Below are 18,245 nucleotides of genomic sequence, written 5' to 3'. Positions count from 1 at the left end.
AGTTCTTTTGCTGTTCTTTTATATTCTCCATAACGTCATATCACAGGATTGCTGTATGAATGGACTTTTTGGTACTTTTGTGACCTCTCGTTCACACCCGCGTGCTCGGCCAAACAGCACACAAAATAGCAGAGTTAAAAGGTAGAGCGTCTCAGTCTGAGAGTGGGACAAAGTAAATGCAGATATTTGCACTGATCAAAGCGCCGTAGCATTGCAGCCATTATACGACTGCATGCGTTTCATCTCACTAGCGACACCAGACAACAATTATTTCGAGTTCTGAATTATGATAATGCTATATTGTTAAAAAGAACAAGGCAGCATATTCCTCTTTTATGTCTCTAAACTAATAATATAATATAATATAATATAATGTATAAAATGGTATAAGCTGCCCTCTGCTTCTCTCTTGGCTGGATTCTCTGTGTGATTGAAAAGCCATTTCGACTTGGTGCAGTTTTCTGGTATTTTTCCTAGATGACAATACCATGGGACAATAGTGCTTTTCCAGTCTCTGAATATTTGCCAAAACTCAACTGGGACTTCAAAGTGTGGCTCGATTGTTTCCTTTTATTTACCTCATTTTGCATGCCAGATGCCCTGATGCAAATGGCAGTGTAACAATTGCCAAAATACACTTATCTTCTGCTTTGTAATTTGTTTTGTACGGCATAATGAGTTCATTAATTTGTTTGGTTTTTTTTCATAACAATTCCTATCAGATTTATAAATACGTAACAGTGAACGTTGTTCATACAGCACGTCTCAGAGGGTTTACTGATAAGCCAATGGAAAACAGAAGGCCAATCACATTCCTATCTCATTCCTGATAACTCGAGGTGATATAGATATTATATATTATTAAATATAGATATTAGAAAAGTGAAAGATATTTTTTTTGACGCAAAGAAAATAAACGCACACATCTCTATCCAGACTTCTACCATTTCACTAAACACACCAGAGAAGGTAAATAAAACTAGAGAGACTGTGACTAAAGTCAAAGTAATTTGCGCTAGCTGACCTTTGTCTATTGAAGGTCATGGAAAAGTTGCACCCTGCCGCCCTGAACAAAAAAAAAACTGATTGGAAAAAAAAAATCATGAAAATTGACAGTGATTTTCATGATGTGATTGAAAAAAAGCCTGTTCTTACATGGATCATTCGGTTTGGTGATCCAGATCAGCACCAAAAGTCATAGCAGCGTAATTCAGCCCAGTGGCTGTATGTGAAATTTGGTGATGATTAATTAAAAAATGAAGGAGAAATATCTCATCTCATTCTCATGTCATTATCTCTAGCCGCTTTATCCTTCTACAGGGTCGCAGGCAAGCTGGAGCCTATCCCAGCTGACTACGGGCGAAAGGCGGGGTACACCCTGGACAAGTCGCCAGGTCATCACAGGGCTGACACATAGACACAGACAACCATTCACACTCACATTCACACCTACGGTCAATTTAGAGTCACCAGTTAACCTAACCTGCATGTCTTTGGACTGTGGGGGAAACCGAAGCACCCGGAAAGGAGAAATATCGTCCTAAAAAATGTTAGGATGATAATAATAATAATAATAATAAGGGGAAGAATAAAGTAGAAAGATCCTGAGTGAGAGTAACAATTTGCGCCAGCGCTGCACAAATTAATAAATCTGGTAACATCTGGGAGAACTTTTCCGTATCTTTAGCCAAATTCTGGCTAAACGTCTTCTAAAAGTCTTTATCCTGATGCCTTCAGTTAAATAACTGGCGCAAATGCATATGATTGGATAAACTGCATCTAAGGATCTGCTATAGAAGTGCTCCTGGTTTGTGTTTCTAAAACTAGAGTCAATGATCTATGGCTAGTTTCCCCCATGTGTTTATTTCATGTGCTATAATATTATTTTATATACTAATATACTAAGTCCATATGCTGTGCTGAAGCGGTTCATACCAGTCGACGAGCCCTGCCTTATACCTGGCTAACGAAATGCTTTGCGTTCATGAATGTGCATTAATTCAAAGATTTTAAGATCAGTTTTAATTTGTAAGACAAATATATAACATAGGAACGTCAGGGAATCTTAGTTGTATACGTTTCGCTTAAAGGAATGAGAGTTTGTATGAAATATTAATGAGTTCAGTTATAACTAAGCAAAAGTGAATAAGTGAAATAACACGTGCAGTTGTGTCATGATATTTAATTTTTAAAAGGCGGAGAAAACAGCACTCCATTTTGTATCTTGGTGTTCCTCACCTTCACCCTGTCCATTATTTTCTTTTTTTGGCCAGGCATTGCCCCAACTGATAATCACATCATCACTTTTTCTTTGGCTAATCAGACACAAGGTACGCCATGGTTCTTGCCAGAGCAGTCAGGGGTTAGGCTCCTTGCTCAAGGGCACTTCAGCCAGTCCTGCTAGTCCAGGGAATCAAACCAGTGACCTTTTGCTTTTCACAAAGCTGCTTTGCTAACCATTCAGCCATGGCTTCCCTGTTTTCTTATAGATGACTTGCAACCATGTGATCAGAACGTGCTACATCATGAGCATCCGCCATGATGGTGGAGATACAAAGCAACCAGGATGGCAGCCGCTGAAAGCGTGTCTGTAAACAATGCTGAATTTTCTCAGTATTACCTCAATTGAATGGTCGAGCCAAGATTCAATACAAAGAGAAGATAGATATGTGTGGTTTTGATCCATATTATTAAAAAAATTCAGACTTTTTGAGTACCCAGATATTACGTTCTATCTGGTTTGAATCAAGTCCGACCTTGGATGAAACATAGCCCATGTTCTGAGTGGGTGCCCAGTTTGGATTGTTTCTATCGTATAATTTTGCTGGTGCTCCTAGAAGCGAAATGGTAATGCACGTGTTAAAATTTTAACGACGACCGAATGAACTACGATAAAAGAACACTTATTTTATAGCAAAATTCTAGCAACATGAAATAAACTTCTTCCATGATATTATCGAGAAAGCTTTTGAATCTCACCTGAGATAAAATGATTACTGCAAACACGAGCTGTTTTGGCTTTAGTCTCTGTTAGATCAGCCCTGCCGATGTTGTTCAGCCGTGCTCGTCTCCTCTCCGTCCTAAGCCTCAGAGTTTCCTCACCCTCTTTCCGAATCACGGACGGAATTCTAAAAAATCGGAGCGTGCCACGGTCACGAGTACTGTTGTGATCATGACCATATACAGCACAAAGATATGGCAGAGCTAAAAGAACGCTTAAAGCAGTGGAGAAACAAACAGAGTTGCGCACGGCACGCGTGACCATGTTTTGTACAGAATGCGGCTTGACCCCGCATTTGTACACTACCGTTCAAAAGTTTGGGGTCACCCAGACAATTTTGTGTTTTTCATGAAAAGTCACACTTTTATTTGCCACCATAAGTTGTAAAATGAATAGAAAATATAGTCAAGACATTTTTCTGGCCATTTTGAGCATTTAATCGACCCCACAAATGTGATGCTCCAGAAACTCAATCTGCTCAAAGGAAGGTCAGTTTTATAGCTTCTCTAAAGAGCTCAACTGTTTTCAGCTGTGCTAACATGATTGTACAAGGGTTTTCTAATCATCCATTAGCCTTCTGAGGCAATGAGCAAACACATTGTACCATTAGAACACTGGAGTGAGAGTTGCTGGAAATGGGCCTCTATACACCTATGGAGATATTGCACCAAAAACCAGACATTTGCAGCTAGAATAGTCATTTAGCACATTAGCAATGTATAGAGTGGATTTCTGATTAGTTTCAAGTGATCTTCATTGAAAAGAACAGTGCTTTTCTTTCAAAAATAAGGACATTTCAAAGTGACCCCAAACTTTTGAACGGTAGTGTATATCCACCAACATGGCCGACATCTGGGTTTCTGTTTCGCTTTGACGTCACTTGCAAGTCAAGGATAAACTGTAAATAAATACGGACCATTTCTTAAGCATGGACCAGCACTAGATTGGATGTGGATGTTTGGTGGTCTGTCAAATAGGTTGGAATGTAACACATAACTGACATGTGTCTCTCCTCCTCAGTTACTCCTGCAGAACTTTAACCGAGTGCGGCGCTGCATCATGTTCCTCATAAACACTGGCTGCTACATCAACAGCTGCTTCGAGTGGGAGTCTCCTCAGAGGAGCATCTGTGCCTTCCTTGTAAGGAGCCTTACACACACACACACACACACACACACACACACACACACACCCTCTTACAGGCCTTGAGGTACTGGCCTGCCATGCAGAGTGAAGTAAATCGTGGCAGGTATTAAGCAGAGATCCAGCAGCTTCTGTCCGCAGCTTTCATTCACATAACTGTTACCAATTTTCCTCGATCACAACGTTCCCAGATTTTGCAAACTCACCAGTGTCTTCATCTGCATACAGTCAGGGTGCAGGCTGTCTCTCTGAAACTCTCACCACATAGCGAACAGGAAGTATAATTGGACGGCTGAGCTGTCGCTTAAAGGACAGCTTCTCTTAAGCGTGCTGTGTGACTGAATGCTAACAGGACAGACGTGCTAATCCTGCTCTGTGGCACCGCATAATATGCGTCAGGATCTGTCCATCGCAGCGTTACCGTGTCTTTAAGGACTGCCGCGTTGACTGTTAACATTTGCCGCTTGACACATTTTAATTTTGCTACAGTTTAGAAGGAGCTGTCCGCATCGATCTGTTAACATTTAAGTTCAACATTTTTGGACGACGTTTTCTCGCTTGTTGGGGGGGAAAAAAATTCATGAATGTGAATGAAAATGCCAAAGAGAGAAATGTCAAGAGAGTGTGCTAAAACATGAGGTCACACCTGCTTCTTCACTCATGTTTAGTTGATATTTAACAAAAATGTTTGCATGGTGTTTCAGCCATTTTGTCTTCGAGGCAGATCTGTTTTTGAGTGGGGGGGGGAGTGTGTGTGTGTGTGTGTGTGTAATATGAAAAAAAAAATAATTTCACAATACGTTTTAGAGATTTTCACAATCCACAATGTTCAAGCAAATCAATATTAAACTTCCAGATTATTATTCAGCTATTCATCCGAAAGCAAATTATTCATTTTTTACATTAGTTTTATTATAAATCTGGTCGTTTTATTGAAATAAAAGGGAGCAGGTGGTACAGAAATGAAGTCTTGTCAGATCACAGTTTTCGAGTATAACAGTAAAGATGGTCAGTGCTATTTAAAGTCTAATTTTCTCAGAAAAAACATACTGTGATTATATTATATTATATTATATCTCCCAGCTCTAATACAAAATATCATAATTGTATTACTTCAATGTTCCTGTGTAAAAGAGTTCCTCTTCTTTAATTAAAAAAAAAAGAAAACGTGATTTTATAGCTGTGCCAAATTTCGACTCCGTACACACAGTGTATTATTCAGGTTTTGCACAATTCTTAGCTTCTCCTATACATAAAGGTTAGCCACAGCAAAAGAAACACTCCCGTTGCACACATGAAACTGGCTGTGAGGTGACGCGAGCGCTCTGATTTGCTATGCCGGTATTTTTAGGTCAGCGCCTTTGCCACGGCTTTATGATTTTTTAGGTTGCCGCTTTGTTGTTTTGTTGTTGTTTTGTTTCCAGGAGCGCTTGCAAAGTCAAGAACTTTTACCGCACATTTGCTGTAGCATGACAGAAACCCTTGTGCCTCTTGTCTGAGTTGGAGTACTCTCATGTGTGGATGCACACACACACACACACACACACGCGCACGCACACACACACGGTGATAAAGTGCCAGCCATTCATGACCACACAACCTCTGACAATTACAAAGCCTGAGTTTGTGTGTATGCGTATCCAAAAGGGACACACTCTTCCTCCCTCTCTGAACACCTGTAAGCCGAGCGCACTGACACCCATCCGTGCCGTGTGAAAGTGGCCCGTTGTAGGCAGCGGCGGTGTCGGGTTCAGAGAGGCCGCTTCATGCCAGCTCTCCCCACCCTGGACCCCGGTGCTCCCTGGAGTGGGCAAGCCTCACCAACTCTTCCTCCAAACAAATTTGCTGTAACTTTAGCTGCAATTCGGCCTTGAATTGGGAGCAAATAGAGCAGGTATTGTGCATGGGGAATAGGAGCACCACACAGATGTGTGTGTGTGTGTGTTCTGGCTGTGGGGGCTTTATTGGAAGGAGGAGGTAAGAAAATGATACCCGGTGCTTTCATGTGGGGTAAAGTAGGGCTCTTATCAGTGGGAGAGCTAGGACAAGAGAGCTGCTGCTACAGGAAACTGGAGCAGCCCTCACCTGCTTTGCATTTAGATAAAATAAACCCATCCAAGAAAAAGAGAGAGAGGGGAATGGAGGAACAAATGTATCATGGTGTGCGTGTGTGTGTGTGTGCGCGCGCACACGTGTGTATGTTTTTAAATACTACTGAGGACCAACTGTCCCCACAAGGATAGCAAAATCTGACAATTTCGACATTGTGGGGACATTCAGATGGTCCCCACAAGGAAGTTGGTGCTGTTGTGTTTTTTAAACAAAACTAACTAACTAAATAAATAAATAAAAGAGCCGTAAAGTTTCCTTTTCATGACTGAGGTGACGGTTAGGGTGAGGTTTAGGTGCAGGTACAGCATTAATTAACAGTGATAGTAATTATGTCAATGAAAGGTCCTCATAAGGATAGTGAGGCAAATGTGTGTGTGTGTGTGTGTGTGTGTGTGTGTGTGTGTGTGTGTGTGTGTGTGTGTGTTTATATATATTACTGAGGACCAAATGTCCCCACAAGGATAGTAAACTCTGACAATTTTGATATTGTGGGGACATTAGGATGGTCCCCAGAAGGAAATTGCTGTTGTGTTTAAAAAAAAAACATAAATAAAATAAATAAATAAATAGAATCAAAGAGCCAAGAAGTTTCCTTTTCATGACTGAGGTGAAGGTTGGGGTGAGGTTTAGTTGCAGGTACAGCATTAATTAACAGTGATAATAATTATGTCAATGGAAGGTCCTCATAAGGATAGTAAGACAAACATCTGTGTGTGTATTTCTACACTACTGCGTACTAAATGTCCCCACAAGGACAGTAAAATCTGACAATTTCTACATTGTGGGGACATTCAGATGGTCCCCACAAGGAAGTTGGTGCTGTTGTGTTTTTTAAACAAAACTAAATAAATAAATAAAAGAGCCGAAAAGTTTCCTTTTCATGACTGAGGTGATGGTTAGGGTGAGGTTTAGGTGCAGGTAGAGCATTAATTAACAGCGATAATAATTATGTCAATGAAAGGTCCTCATAAGGATAGTGAGGCAAACGTGTGTGTGTGTGTGTGTGTGTGTGTGTGTGTGTGTGTGTGTGTGTGTGTGTGTGTGTTTATATATTACTGAGGACCAAATGTCCCCACAAGGATAGTAAAATCTGGCAATTTTGACATTGTGGGGACATTAGGATGGTCCCCAGAAGGAAATTGCTATTGTTGTGTTTTTAAAAAAAACCATAAATAAATAAATAAATAGAATCAAAGAGCCAAGAAGTTTCCTTTTCATGACTGAGGTGAAGGTTATGGTGAGGTTTAGGTGCAGGTAGAGCATTAATTAACAGCGATAATAATTATGTCAATGGAAGGACCTCACAAGGATAGTGAGACACACTTGTGTGTGTGTTTATATACTATTGAGGACCAACTGTCCCCACAAGGATAGCAAAATCTGACAATTTCAACATTGTGGGGACATTCGGATGGTCCCCACAAGGAAGTTGGTGCTGTTGTGTTTTTTAAACAAAACTAACTAACTAACTAAATAAATAAATAAAAGAGCCAAAAAGTTTCCTTTTCATGACTGAGGTGAAGGTTAGGGTGAGGTTTAGGTGCAGGTACAGCATTAATTTACAGCGATAATAATTATGTCAATGGAAGGTCCTCACAAGGATAGTGAGGCACACGTGTGTGTGTGTGTTTATATACTATTGAGGACCAACTGTCCCCACAAGGATAGCAAAATCTGACAATTTCAACATTGTGGGGACATTCGGATGGTCCCCACAAGGAAATTGGTGCTGTTGTGTTTTTTAAACAAAAATAAATAAATAAAAGAGCCAAAAAGTTTCCTTTTCTTGACTGAGGTGACGGTTAGTGTGAGGTTTAGGTGCAGGTACAGCATTAATTAACAGTGATAATAATTGTCAATGCAAGGTCCTCATAAGGATAGTGAGACACGTGTGTGTGTGTGTGTGTGTGTGTGTGTGTGTGTGTGTGTGTTAGACCTCAGTGCCTGTCTGTTTCCTTCAGTATGGCACTTTCAGTTGAAGTAAGTTGTCATTAAACACTAACATTAACACAGACACAGGACTGACTGGGAGCTTCCTATAGAAATGATTTAAAAAAAACCTGAGTATTCCAGCATAATAAACTCTCACCTTTTCTCATATTAATCGTTAATAATGACATTTTTTGATACAACTACATTATTTAACACACATAAATGAACTGAAGTGAGCTGTTTTGAGCGCTCCGTGTTCACAAATCCCCCCCAAAGGTTGAGTGGATATTGACAAATCTCCACTTTTGATGAATGCCAGGAGGTGGCAGTGCAGCATCACTCAGCAGGAGCGTCCCCCCCCCCCCCCCCCCAAAAAAAATTAGACCCTCCAAAAAAAAAAAGAAAAGATCTTAGCCAAAAAATCCCTGCATGAGTTATTGACGTCCATAATCAGCCTCTCATTTGGCATATTTCTCTCTACTGTTGGCACCATTTAAAATAATCAACACCACTATGATGACTCAATTTCTGAATTCCAACTAGAAGAGCTGTTGCGGGGTGTGTTGGTAACACACTTTTAATGTGCTAATTCTCAAATGCATTCTCCAAAGTGGTCATACCCCACTCCATAACTGCAAGTGCCAAAACGATATTAAAATCAGCTGCCAGAACTGTCGAGTCCACTCGCGTCTCCAATGAATAAATAAATAAATAAATAAATAGAAAGAAAGATAGATAGATAAATAAATAAATAGAAATCGAGGACAATTTAAAACACTTGGCTGTTTTATATATTTCTCTCGAAAACCAGAGAGATAGTTTTGATACTTCATCTTGAGTTTTTATGACTGATGTTTAAAATGGATTCGGTGTTTAAATCACTGGAACAGCGTTTCGTATCAGAGATGAGCATAATGACTGCACATGACTTGTCTGTGCTAAAATGAACAAGTATCAGGACAGTGATTAAACAGAGGACTGTGTTAATGGAAAACAAGGGCTGTTAAAAAACTAATAATCGCGCATTATAGTGAAGATGAATGTGTACCTTTTAACTCGATGACTATTTCCTGGGAATTTTAAATTTTAAGTAATTAGAAAATTAAGCTTGTTGAAAAGTAAAGAGGTTCTGCTTTGGCTTTTTATTGCCTCTCACTTTTTATAAGGATGTTTACTTTTGTATTTTATAAGCGCTCTGTAATAAAGTGGAGGGAATTTCTCGACTAAAGTTTCTATCTTGAGGGTCAATCCAAAAGGGGAGCTATAAAAATCTACTATAAAGGTATGCTTTTAAAAAAAATGGCCAGCTTCGTGTGAAGAAATGTTTTAATTTTGTAGTTGTCCTGCATGTTACCTTTTCAGATATTCCCAGTGTTGAAACAGGAACACACAATAGGTTGGAAAAAAGATGATTTTCAGTGCGTATTGTGTTACTGCAAGGACACCGGGAGACTCGGTGCAGGTGTGACGGTCTGAACAGTCTGCGCACTGGACCCGAGCTCAAACCCACACGGGGATTTGACTAAGCGAGGCACTGAACACTCGGAGGCTATTATGACTTACCTGGATGCACTCTGACAAAGCCTGCACTCGCACGTCTGCAGATTTGGTTTCTGTCCTCTTTGGGGTTTTTGGGATGTTTTTTTTTTTTTTTTTCCAGGGGGGTTGTGGCTCTGCTCTCTCCCCTGTGAGGGGGTCTTTAGAGGCCCCTGGTCTGGGCATCAGGCTGTGTGTAAGGGAGAAGGGTCACCTCCGAGCGCTCGAGGTGTCGACTAACGTTGCCCGTCAATCAAGCTGTGGCCCTTAGCTAAAATCCGAACTCCACAGAGTGCGTCCAGCGACAGGTTAAAGAACTGCCCAGACATATGAAAACAAGATGGACACTGAGGAGCCGAGACAAAGAAGCGCCATTTGCTTTTGTAAGTCAGAGGTTCGTAAATGGTTCATTAGGACGGGATATTATTTGTGGACTTTTGAGTGATTAAAAAGAGATGGAATTAAAAAAAAAAAAGTGTTAAAATAAAAATAAAAATATGTATATCATCGTGTGTGTGTGTGTATATATATATATATATATATATATATATATATATATATATATATATATATACATACACACACACGCAGTATGTGTATTCATTCATTCATTCATTCATTCATTCAAATATACCATATATTTTGATTTATATTATATATTTTATAGCATTTTTTTTATATTTTACATTTTTACACCACACAAAATACCCCTGAAAAGGTGAATTTACAATAATAATAGTAATAATAATAATAATAATAATTACATATGAAATTTATTTCCCTTCATATGTTTCTTATTCTCGTCTCATGCAGTAGAATATTTCTACCTCAGGCTATTTTTGGAAGATTTTGTTTTGCTGCTTTTGCAGGAAGGTTTTTTTTTTTTTTTTTGTAACCTTGTTCTCCTGAATTGAATATTTTCTTTTTAGCAGCACACTAAGCTTTAGAGCACAAAAAGAAATAAATGTGGTTAACATCCCTGCACTGCTGCAAAGGGTGGGCTGTTTCATGGAAGGTTTAAACAACACGGAATTCATTCAAAGGAAGAACAGAGAGCCCTGAATGATGCAAAGGAAAAAAATATAGGTGTGTGTGTGTGTGTGTGTGTGTGTGTGTGTGTGTGTGTGTGTGTGTGTGTGTGTGTGAGACGCTTGTTGAATTATTGAAAATGATTCTTCTCTGTTCCCTGAATACCTCTTTATTAAAGGATAAAACCCCTAAAGAAGAGTAATATGGGTGTTTTTCTCTTCGCTATCACACACTACATTCTCACTCAGTACAGGAATGATTTTGCTCAGAGCGTTATGCAATGCTTTGGCAAATTCATCTATTATTCATCATGTATGTCTTTGTTTTGCTTTCCTTCATGCTACATAAAGCGTCAACTTTTTTCCTTCAGATATACACCCTTAAGTGGCTAATAATAGATTTAACTATCATTATTGTTTTAAAATATTCATTCTATACATGCATACGTCCGTGTGTGTGTGTGTGTGTTCACTTCTGCTGGTGTGTGTTCATCCAGAGCAGTAATGGATAGTGCTGGAGCGATGAATGGCCATATAACTGACCCCTCGCTGTATCACTGAACCTCTCTCCGTGTGTGTGTGTGTGTGTGTTTTGTTAAGAGAGGAAGGTTAGGGTCGTCAGTAGGAGTCCACTTAGCACTGCGGCATCCTCACAGCTCCTTACCAACCATGACTTTTCTAATATAAAGTTTGAAGAGCTTGAAAACTGACTGGTTGTCTGAAATTTTTTTTTTTTGCTCTGTAACAATATTACATTTACACCGTATTAATATTCATTGTAGTAAACATCGTAACTCATCAGCTATTTCATTCTGCCACATTCGTTATTATCACGGGTGAATGAAATTGTCACACCCTGCTGTGCTTCATATTCAGTTGTAAATATGTTTCACCAAAATAATCAGCGTGCGGAAATTTTCATCTTAGGCTGGTGCTTTTTTGATGAGCAGTTACATTTTCCTCGGCATAACTGTGGGTTTTGATTAATAGCTATTACAATGAAACATGGATGGAGTCCTAAGTTGGGGCTTGCGTATTTTTTTTTATTGTCTCGTTTCGCTAATTAAAAAGGAGTGCACTCGCTCGAACGTGCGATATGGCACACATCAATTTCAGCTGATCGCCTGGAGTCGTCACGAATTAATATCGCGGCTTCACAAATTGCTGCGTGTAGAAATTGATAAGATAATCGGCAAGGCTCAGAGTCTTCACAGACCTGTCCTGCGTGCTTTATTTACAGAAATAAGCAGCGGTGTAGTGTGGATTAGTGCTGTGGATTGGAGCCGCAGCCTGTATTGCTCAGCAGAGGAACGGAGTGTAAACATTCGGTCGTTCAGAGCTGTGTGCGGTATCCGGCACGTCGCTGTAGTTCAGCGGAAGGCCAGCGGTCTGTCTGCGGTTTGGTTCTGAATATAATGAGTGTGTTTATATTGTGTGAGTGCACTACTTTAGGAGAAAGCAGCTCTTTGACAGAATCGTGTGTTTTATTCTCAAATTGCAAACAGCCCTCGGAGATATTCCTGCTCGAATTTGATTTCAATTCAAAATGATTTTTTTTTTTGAGTTACCATTTTTTGTGGAGACTCTGTGGTGCAGTGACTCACAGTGGGTTTCTGACTCACAGCTCCAGGGTTCGAACCTGAGCTCGGGTTAGTGTATAACATCTCAGGAGAGTGTTCTCCATGCGGGTTTCCTCAGAGTTCTCCGGTTTCCTCACACCTCCCAAAAACACGTCTGTAGGCAGACGGGCTACACGAAATAAATTGGCCCTAGGTGTGTGTGTGTGTGTGTGTGTATGTCTCTGTAGGGTGTGTTCATGCCTCATGCACAGTGTTCCCAGGACAGACTCCAGCTCTCCCATAACCCCGACTCGAATAAAATGAAGATTACATGAAAGTATATTGAATATTCCCTGAATATGAACATTATTTTATTTCATTTTGAGCTACTACTATAATTTACAACTCAATGTTTAAAACTGTACAGTTATATAGAATTTACATGTGGACGTCCATGTAAGAATTAATAATCCCTGCTCGGTAATGATTAAAATGAATCGCTGTACACAATGAGAGAAATATCCAGTGTGACTTTTCCACTGTTTCACGTCTAGTCTTTTCTTTCTCTCTCCATCTCTCTGTCCATCCTGACAGCTCTTCATAGTGGTGGTGTGGAACTTTGAGCTCTACATGATCCCGCTGGCTCTGCTGCTCCTGCTGGCCTGGAATTACGTCCTCATCGCTTCGGGGAAGGACAGCAGACAGCGAGACGTGGTGAGTGAACCTGCACTCTCGCTTCAGCCGCGCCTCAGCCTTTTAGAGACGCACCTTCTCTTTCCTTTCATTATAGTGAAAAAAAAAAACCCAACAACAACTAGGTACTTTGAATATTGTGAACTTATTTCTTTTTTTTTTTCAAATCATGATTACACTGAATATTGAACATTTATTATTAAATTATTAATATGAATTAATAAATGATTAAAATGATGTATTGGAATTAGAATTAAATCACGTCTAAAATACAGAGCAGTTTATGTTCGAGAAAGTTCATGTAGAGAGACAGGAAAGTGTAGTTTTGTTTAACGTCTTAATATTATTTATAGATAAAGTCGGTTAAATTATATAGACTACATGCCCTCATTTGGATTTTAAATATTGAATATTTTAAAAATCGTCCGATTAAATTGGAGCATCTTAAAGAACTTTTCCTCAAGGTAGTATTTTTATGAACAGTTTCAAAGAGAAATTTACAGAAGATACGTGCATTTTCACAATTCGTTACATTTTTTAAAATTATTATTGAAATGCATTTGATTTAACTTAATTTTAAAAATCTATTCCAGACCTCGTTTCAATTTTATACCATGCAAAACTGATTTTAAAAAATGTGTTGAACGGTGATGTTCTGTGGTCATCTGCTTAATTGAAATATTCAGTACATAGAAAAACATTACATTTTTTATTTATTTTATTTTTTTTCCAAAACCCACTGGAATAGGATTTTAACATGATACAAACCTTTCCAAATATGATGTCGCTTTACAGAAATATGCTAGGTAAGATATAAGCAGTACATTTTCTGGGTGTCCTGGAGACATTACAGCATTTTTGTCCTTAATAAAATTCCCTTTATTGTTCTTTTTGACTTTTCATATCACGCGTGTCCGTCAAAGTGAGCGAAACTAACACAGAGTGTGCAGTAGAAGGAAAGATCAAATCACCTTCAACACGACTGCTCTGATTTTTTTCCTGTAGATGGCGACATTGTTTGCAAAAATTCTGAAACCAGGGCCCAAAATGTCCTGTATATATTTACCTGCCTGTTCACTTCATCTATACATTTATCTCCATGCGCTTTAATTTGCATGAATAAATCAAACAAGGAAAAAGGCTTGAAGTTAAAGACTATATTTACATAGTCAAGCAATACACACACACACACGCACACACGGACCCCTGCTTAATATCTGTTTATGTCTTTGCTTGCGCTATCCGTCTGGTGTGAACTGGTGAGCGTCATTATTTATCCTACACGTTTATACAGCGTGCTGTGCTGTGTTTCTGGTAACTGTAAACTAATCCGGATCACGGGTCAAGGTTCCAAAAGCAGGTAATGGGTCAAAGGTTATACCTTTGGGATCTGCGGATATAAAACGCATGGAGAATGTGAAAGCTGCTTCCCCACGAGCCCTCAGTCGTTCATACACTCTATTGTTCAGCATTTTGACGACTGTAACCACAACAGATGAGCCACTCGTGGGGCTGGCAAGAGCGAGAGAGTTCCGCTCACTGACACAATAAACAAACACACACGAGCGCATACACATGGGGTCTGCTTTTCATTAAACTGCAACACACTGATGAGGTTGGCCACTTTCTCTCTTGCAGTCATTAGAAAAGGAAGTTACTTTATTATCAACTCCAGAGGAAGTCTGAAAAAAAATTCAAGTGGTTCTTGTATTTGTACACGGCTTGTCCTTGTGTGTGTATATATATATATATATATATATATATATATATATAAAACGTGTGTGTGTGTGTGTGAGAGACAGAGAGAGAGGATGTGTGCGGGCATGTGTTTGAAGGAGCGTATGTTTGAAGGTGCACATTTACAGTACATTTACAGTGTGTTGCAAAAGTATTAGCCCCCTCCTATTGTGTTTTCTTTTTCTAATCCAACGCAACAGCTACAACACAGTTTATATCCTCAGCAACAGCATGATCGAAAAGCAGAATTTTAGAAAAGTTTACATGAATTTCTAAATTTCTTCGTCCCCGTATTGCTTTTATGACAGCGCACTGGCATATACTCGATGAGTTCGTATAAAAATCTGACAAACAAGTTTAAATCAAATCACTCGGATTATCATCCGAACAAGTATATAGATCAATTCTAAGCTTTCGTATAAAGAGCAACATGGCCAAGATTGCAAATTTGCTTGCATTTAAATAGTGATGTCGAAATAGTGCAGAATATTGAGCACTGACTATTCAAGATATTTCCTTTTTTTTTGTCTTTTTTTTTTTGTTTTACATTTTTTTCAAAATCCTACTAAAACTTTCCGACTTGTGGACCCCACTTTACATGCTTTTTTTCACTCACTGCATTTACATGCAATATTTATGCCAGTTATCATATTTTCTGTACAGGATTTTACCTTGACGCTGTTATTTGTCAGTGATCCAGCCGTCCAAAATTGTATCTTTCTATGTTTTCTATATATATATTTTTTTTACAAGTTTCATGTCTGGAGCTCAGTTAAGCGATGAGCTTTGAAAATATTCCCCTAGTAAAACTTTGTCATTCATGTTTCTGTCACTTGAGTAGTGGTGCCAAGCTCCTAGTTGTTGGCAGGATATAATTTCAAATAACGCTGTGTCTAACTCTCCACTAAACCCACTGACAGATAAGTACAGGCTGCTACGACGCAGTGGCCGGCCTGCCTCTCACTGAGAGTTAAAGAGCTGCCCAGGCTGTGAGGCTTACTGATAGGCTTCTGTGATATCCACATGGATCTGTATAAGCACATGGGTGGGATCGTATGTCCCATAACATGAATATGAATGAGAATGCCCTCATATTGAAAGTTACACCGAGCAGAATGTGTATGTTTTGTGTGACGGTCGCAAGCCGCCGGCTAGATGCCGTGTTCTCATATCTGATGACTGCAGAGGTGAGAAGCATTTTCTCAGTCAACAAACTACCATGAGACTTCATCACTTATCCCCTGACTACATTCTCCACTTCTTACCTCTTCATATCGTTCCAACTTTATGGAAAACCTATTGCATCTTTGAGTTAGTCAGCCTACCATATAATTCTTAATTTAGAAGGGCTGTTGATGCATGCTGTGTAAATCTTTTCCCCAGTATTTTACGACCACCCCCTGCTGTTTTGTTTGTGTATGAGTCTATTTAGCTTATTCCAATACCAATGTAATATGCCCATGTTGCAATAAATATAGCCTATTAAAAATTTGTCTCTGAAGAAATAAACACGCAAACACAAAATACAAACACACTATAAGTAGATAAAGGTGCATCTTTTCTCTCCTGGTCCTCCATTTTTGTGTTCAACAGCTTATCCTAGTCTTCTAAATATGCCGTGGAATTAACTTCTAGTTAAGTGGTTTCCTCTGTGCGGTTTCTGCTTCATGAAACCAAAGTCATGGCACTGACACAATCAGGAAAAGAGAAAGAAGGAAAGACCTAGCCACTGGCAGTTGCTTTAAACAACATGTAAAATTAAACCAATGCCCTTCGCCAAATGTCAGCATTTGGAAAGTTATGATTTTTCAAAAGCCTGTCAAAGGCTAATTCTCTTTGGAAGACATGAGCACTCCACTCAGCCCTTCATATCTTCAAGCCAATGTGTAATATTGTTTTTATTATATGGACACACCCATAAAAAAATCCGCAAATTAATCAAAAGAATTTCAATTTTGAACCGGTTCGCCATTTTGACAGCGCACGTCCAGCCAGTGGGAAAACACTGGGAGTGACATCATCGGAGTGAAATATCAGGAAATAAGTCACTCAGATCCTTGATGTTTTCAACACAAGAAGATACACTTCATATCTTCAAACCAATGTATGATTTTTTTTTTGTTATTATAGAGACACATTCACAAACAAGAAGTGCCCAAATTTATTGAGACGAACTCAAGGTGATTATTCTCTGAGCCTGAGGCGGATAATTGTCTTGGTATAAATACACAGGCGATTATTTTAAAAAATCATATTTAAAAAATTATTTCAAACTTCAAAAGCAGCATGCAAACGTAATGTGTCACTTATCTATGCGACTCACATAAAATACTTTGTTTTGAAAGCGATAAAATAAATCGCAATACCACCTTACCTTTGAATAGTTTTAGACCAAACTTCGTAGCATCTTTAGTGCTTTTAGGAACAGCATTTTCTTTCTTTCATAATTGAAATAGTCCGAATTACTCAACTAATCAGTGCACACGATTTTCTATAATCACCTGCATATATATATATGTAAAATATGTACTACAATATATTCAGGAAAAAAACAAACTCTCACTTTCGGCTGTCATTTAATTGAAGGTTGTTACCTCAAGGGTTGACATGCTAACTCAACTCTTAACCTGTAGTCAGCTGACCCCTGACTCTCGTATTCTTTCCCTGTGCTCTCCATGCCACCCCTCCACCAATTACCTGACCTCTCTGTCAGAGCCTGTTATTGTTAAAAGCTCTTTTTACCATCTGGGAAGGCTATACTCTAAACATCAGAGTATCCTCTCAAACTGGTGTTTCCAAAGTGGAAGATGTTTAGCTGGTCTGAGAACTGTATAAGTAGGCTCCTTCGGTTCCTTAGAGAGGAATTTCCAAACCACAATGAATGGATATTATGAGGATGAATTAGGGGTTCAGAGGGGGTGCCACCATCTTTGGATGCAAGTCAGACAGATCATGACTTCTGAACCGAGCCTGTCGATCATCAGAACAAAAATGGACCAGATCTGTCAATCATCTGGACCATTTGAGAACAAATCTAGACCAACCCTGTTGATCTGTAACAATCATTGTAAAAGCCAGAATGAGCTCGATGCACTTCAGAGTTCTCATTATATTACAGTGGTTATAAAGGAGACTCCTACTGGTGATGCTTGGAACTGCCCTCACTATACAGGTCAGGAAGCTACAACTTGGCAGCTCAAGCTAGTCTGACATTACCTGTCAGTGTCTGGCTCATTTCCTGTAGAGAGCCAGTGATCTCAGTGCCTTCACTGACCTCCCCTCCACCCCCAGCTTCCAGTTCAGTTTGTTTGGAGACCTGGAAGGTTTTGGTGGGGCTCCATAACGACCACTTGGGCTCAGTCAAGCGTTGGACAGCTCAGTTGGAATTGAGAGGAGCAGGGCCCGTGGCGGGCCCTGAAAGACCCACGCTGCTGAATCCACTGGCCCGGAAAACACTTTACCAGATGTTTCAAAGGTGTTAATTATAGCAAATTCTGCCAGAGC

General features: G+C 39.4%; 1 protein-coding gene across 4 annotated transcripts in view; it reads left to right on the top strand.

Moving 5' to 3' along the window:
• mctp1a (multiple C2 domains, transmembrane 1a) overlaps nt 1-18,245 on the top strand; it is a 393,574-nt gene that overhangs the window by 322,201 nt on the left and 53,128 nt on the right. For all 4 annotated transcript variants that reach the window (XM_060906951.1, XM_060906950.1, XM_060906953.1 and 1 more), the window contains 2 exons: nt 4,022-4,141; nt 12,906-13,025. In XM_060906951.1, coding sequence (XP_060762934.1) covers nt 4,022-4,141; nt 12,906-13,025 — 240 coding nt within the window. The remainder of the gene's footprint in view (nt 1-4,021; nt 4,142-12,905; nt 13,026-18,245) is intronic.

The sequence above is a fragment of the Neoarius graeffei genome, chromosome 24 (genome assembly GCF_027579695.1).
Source record: "Neoarius graeffei isolate fNeoGra1 chromosome 24, fNeoGra1.pri, whole genome shotgun sequence".
Taxonomy (NCBI): Eukaryota; Metazoa; Chordata; class Actinopteri; order Siluriformes; family Ariidae; genus Neoarius; species Neoarius graeffei.
The sequence above is the reverse complement of the archived record's forward strand: the minus strand, read 5'-3'. Positions and strand labels throughout refer to the sequence as shown.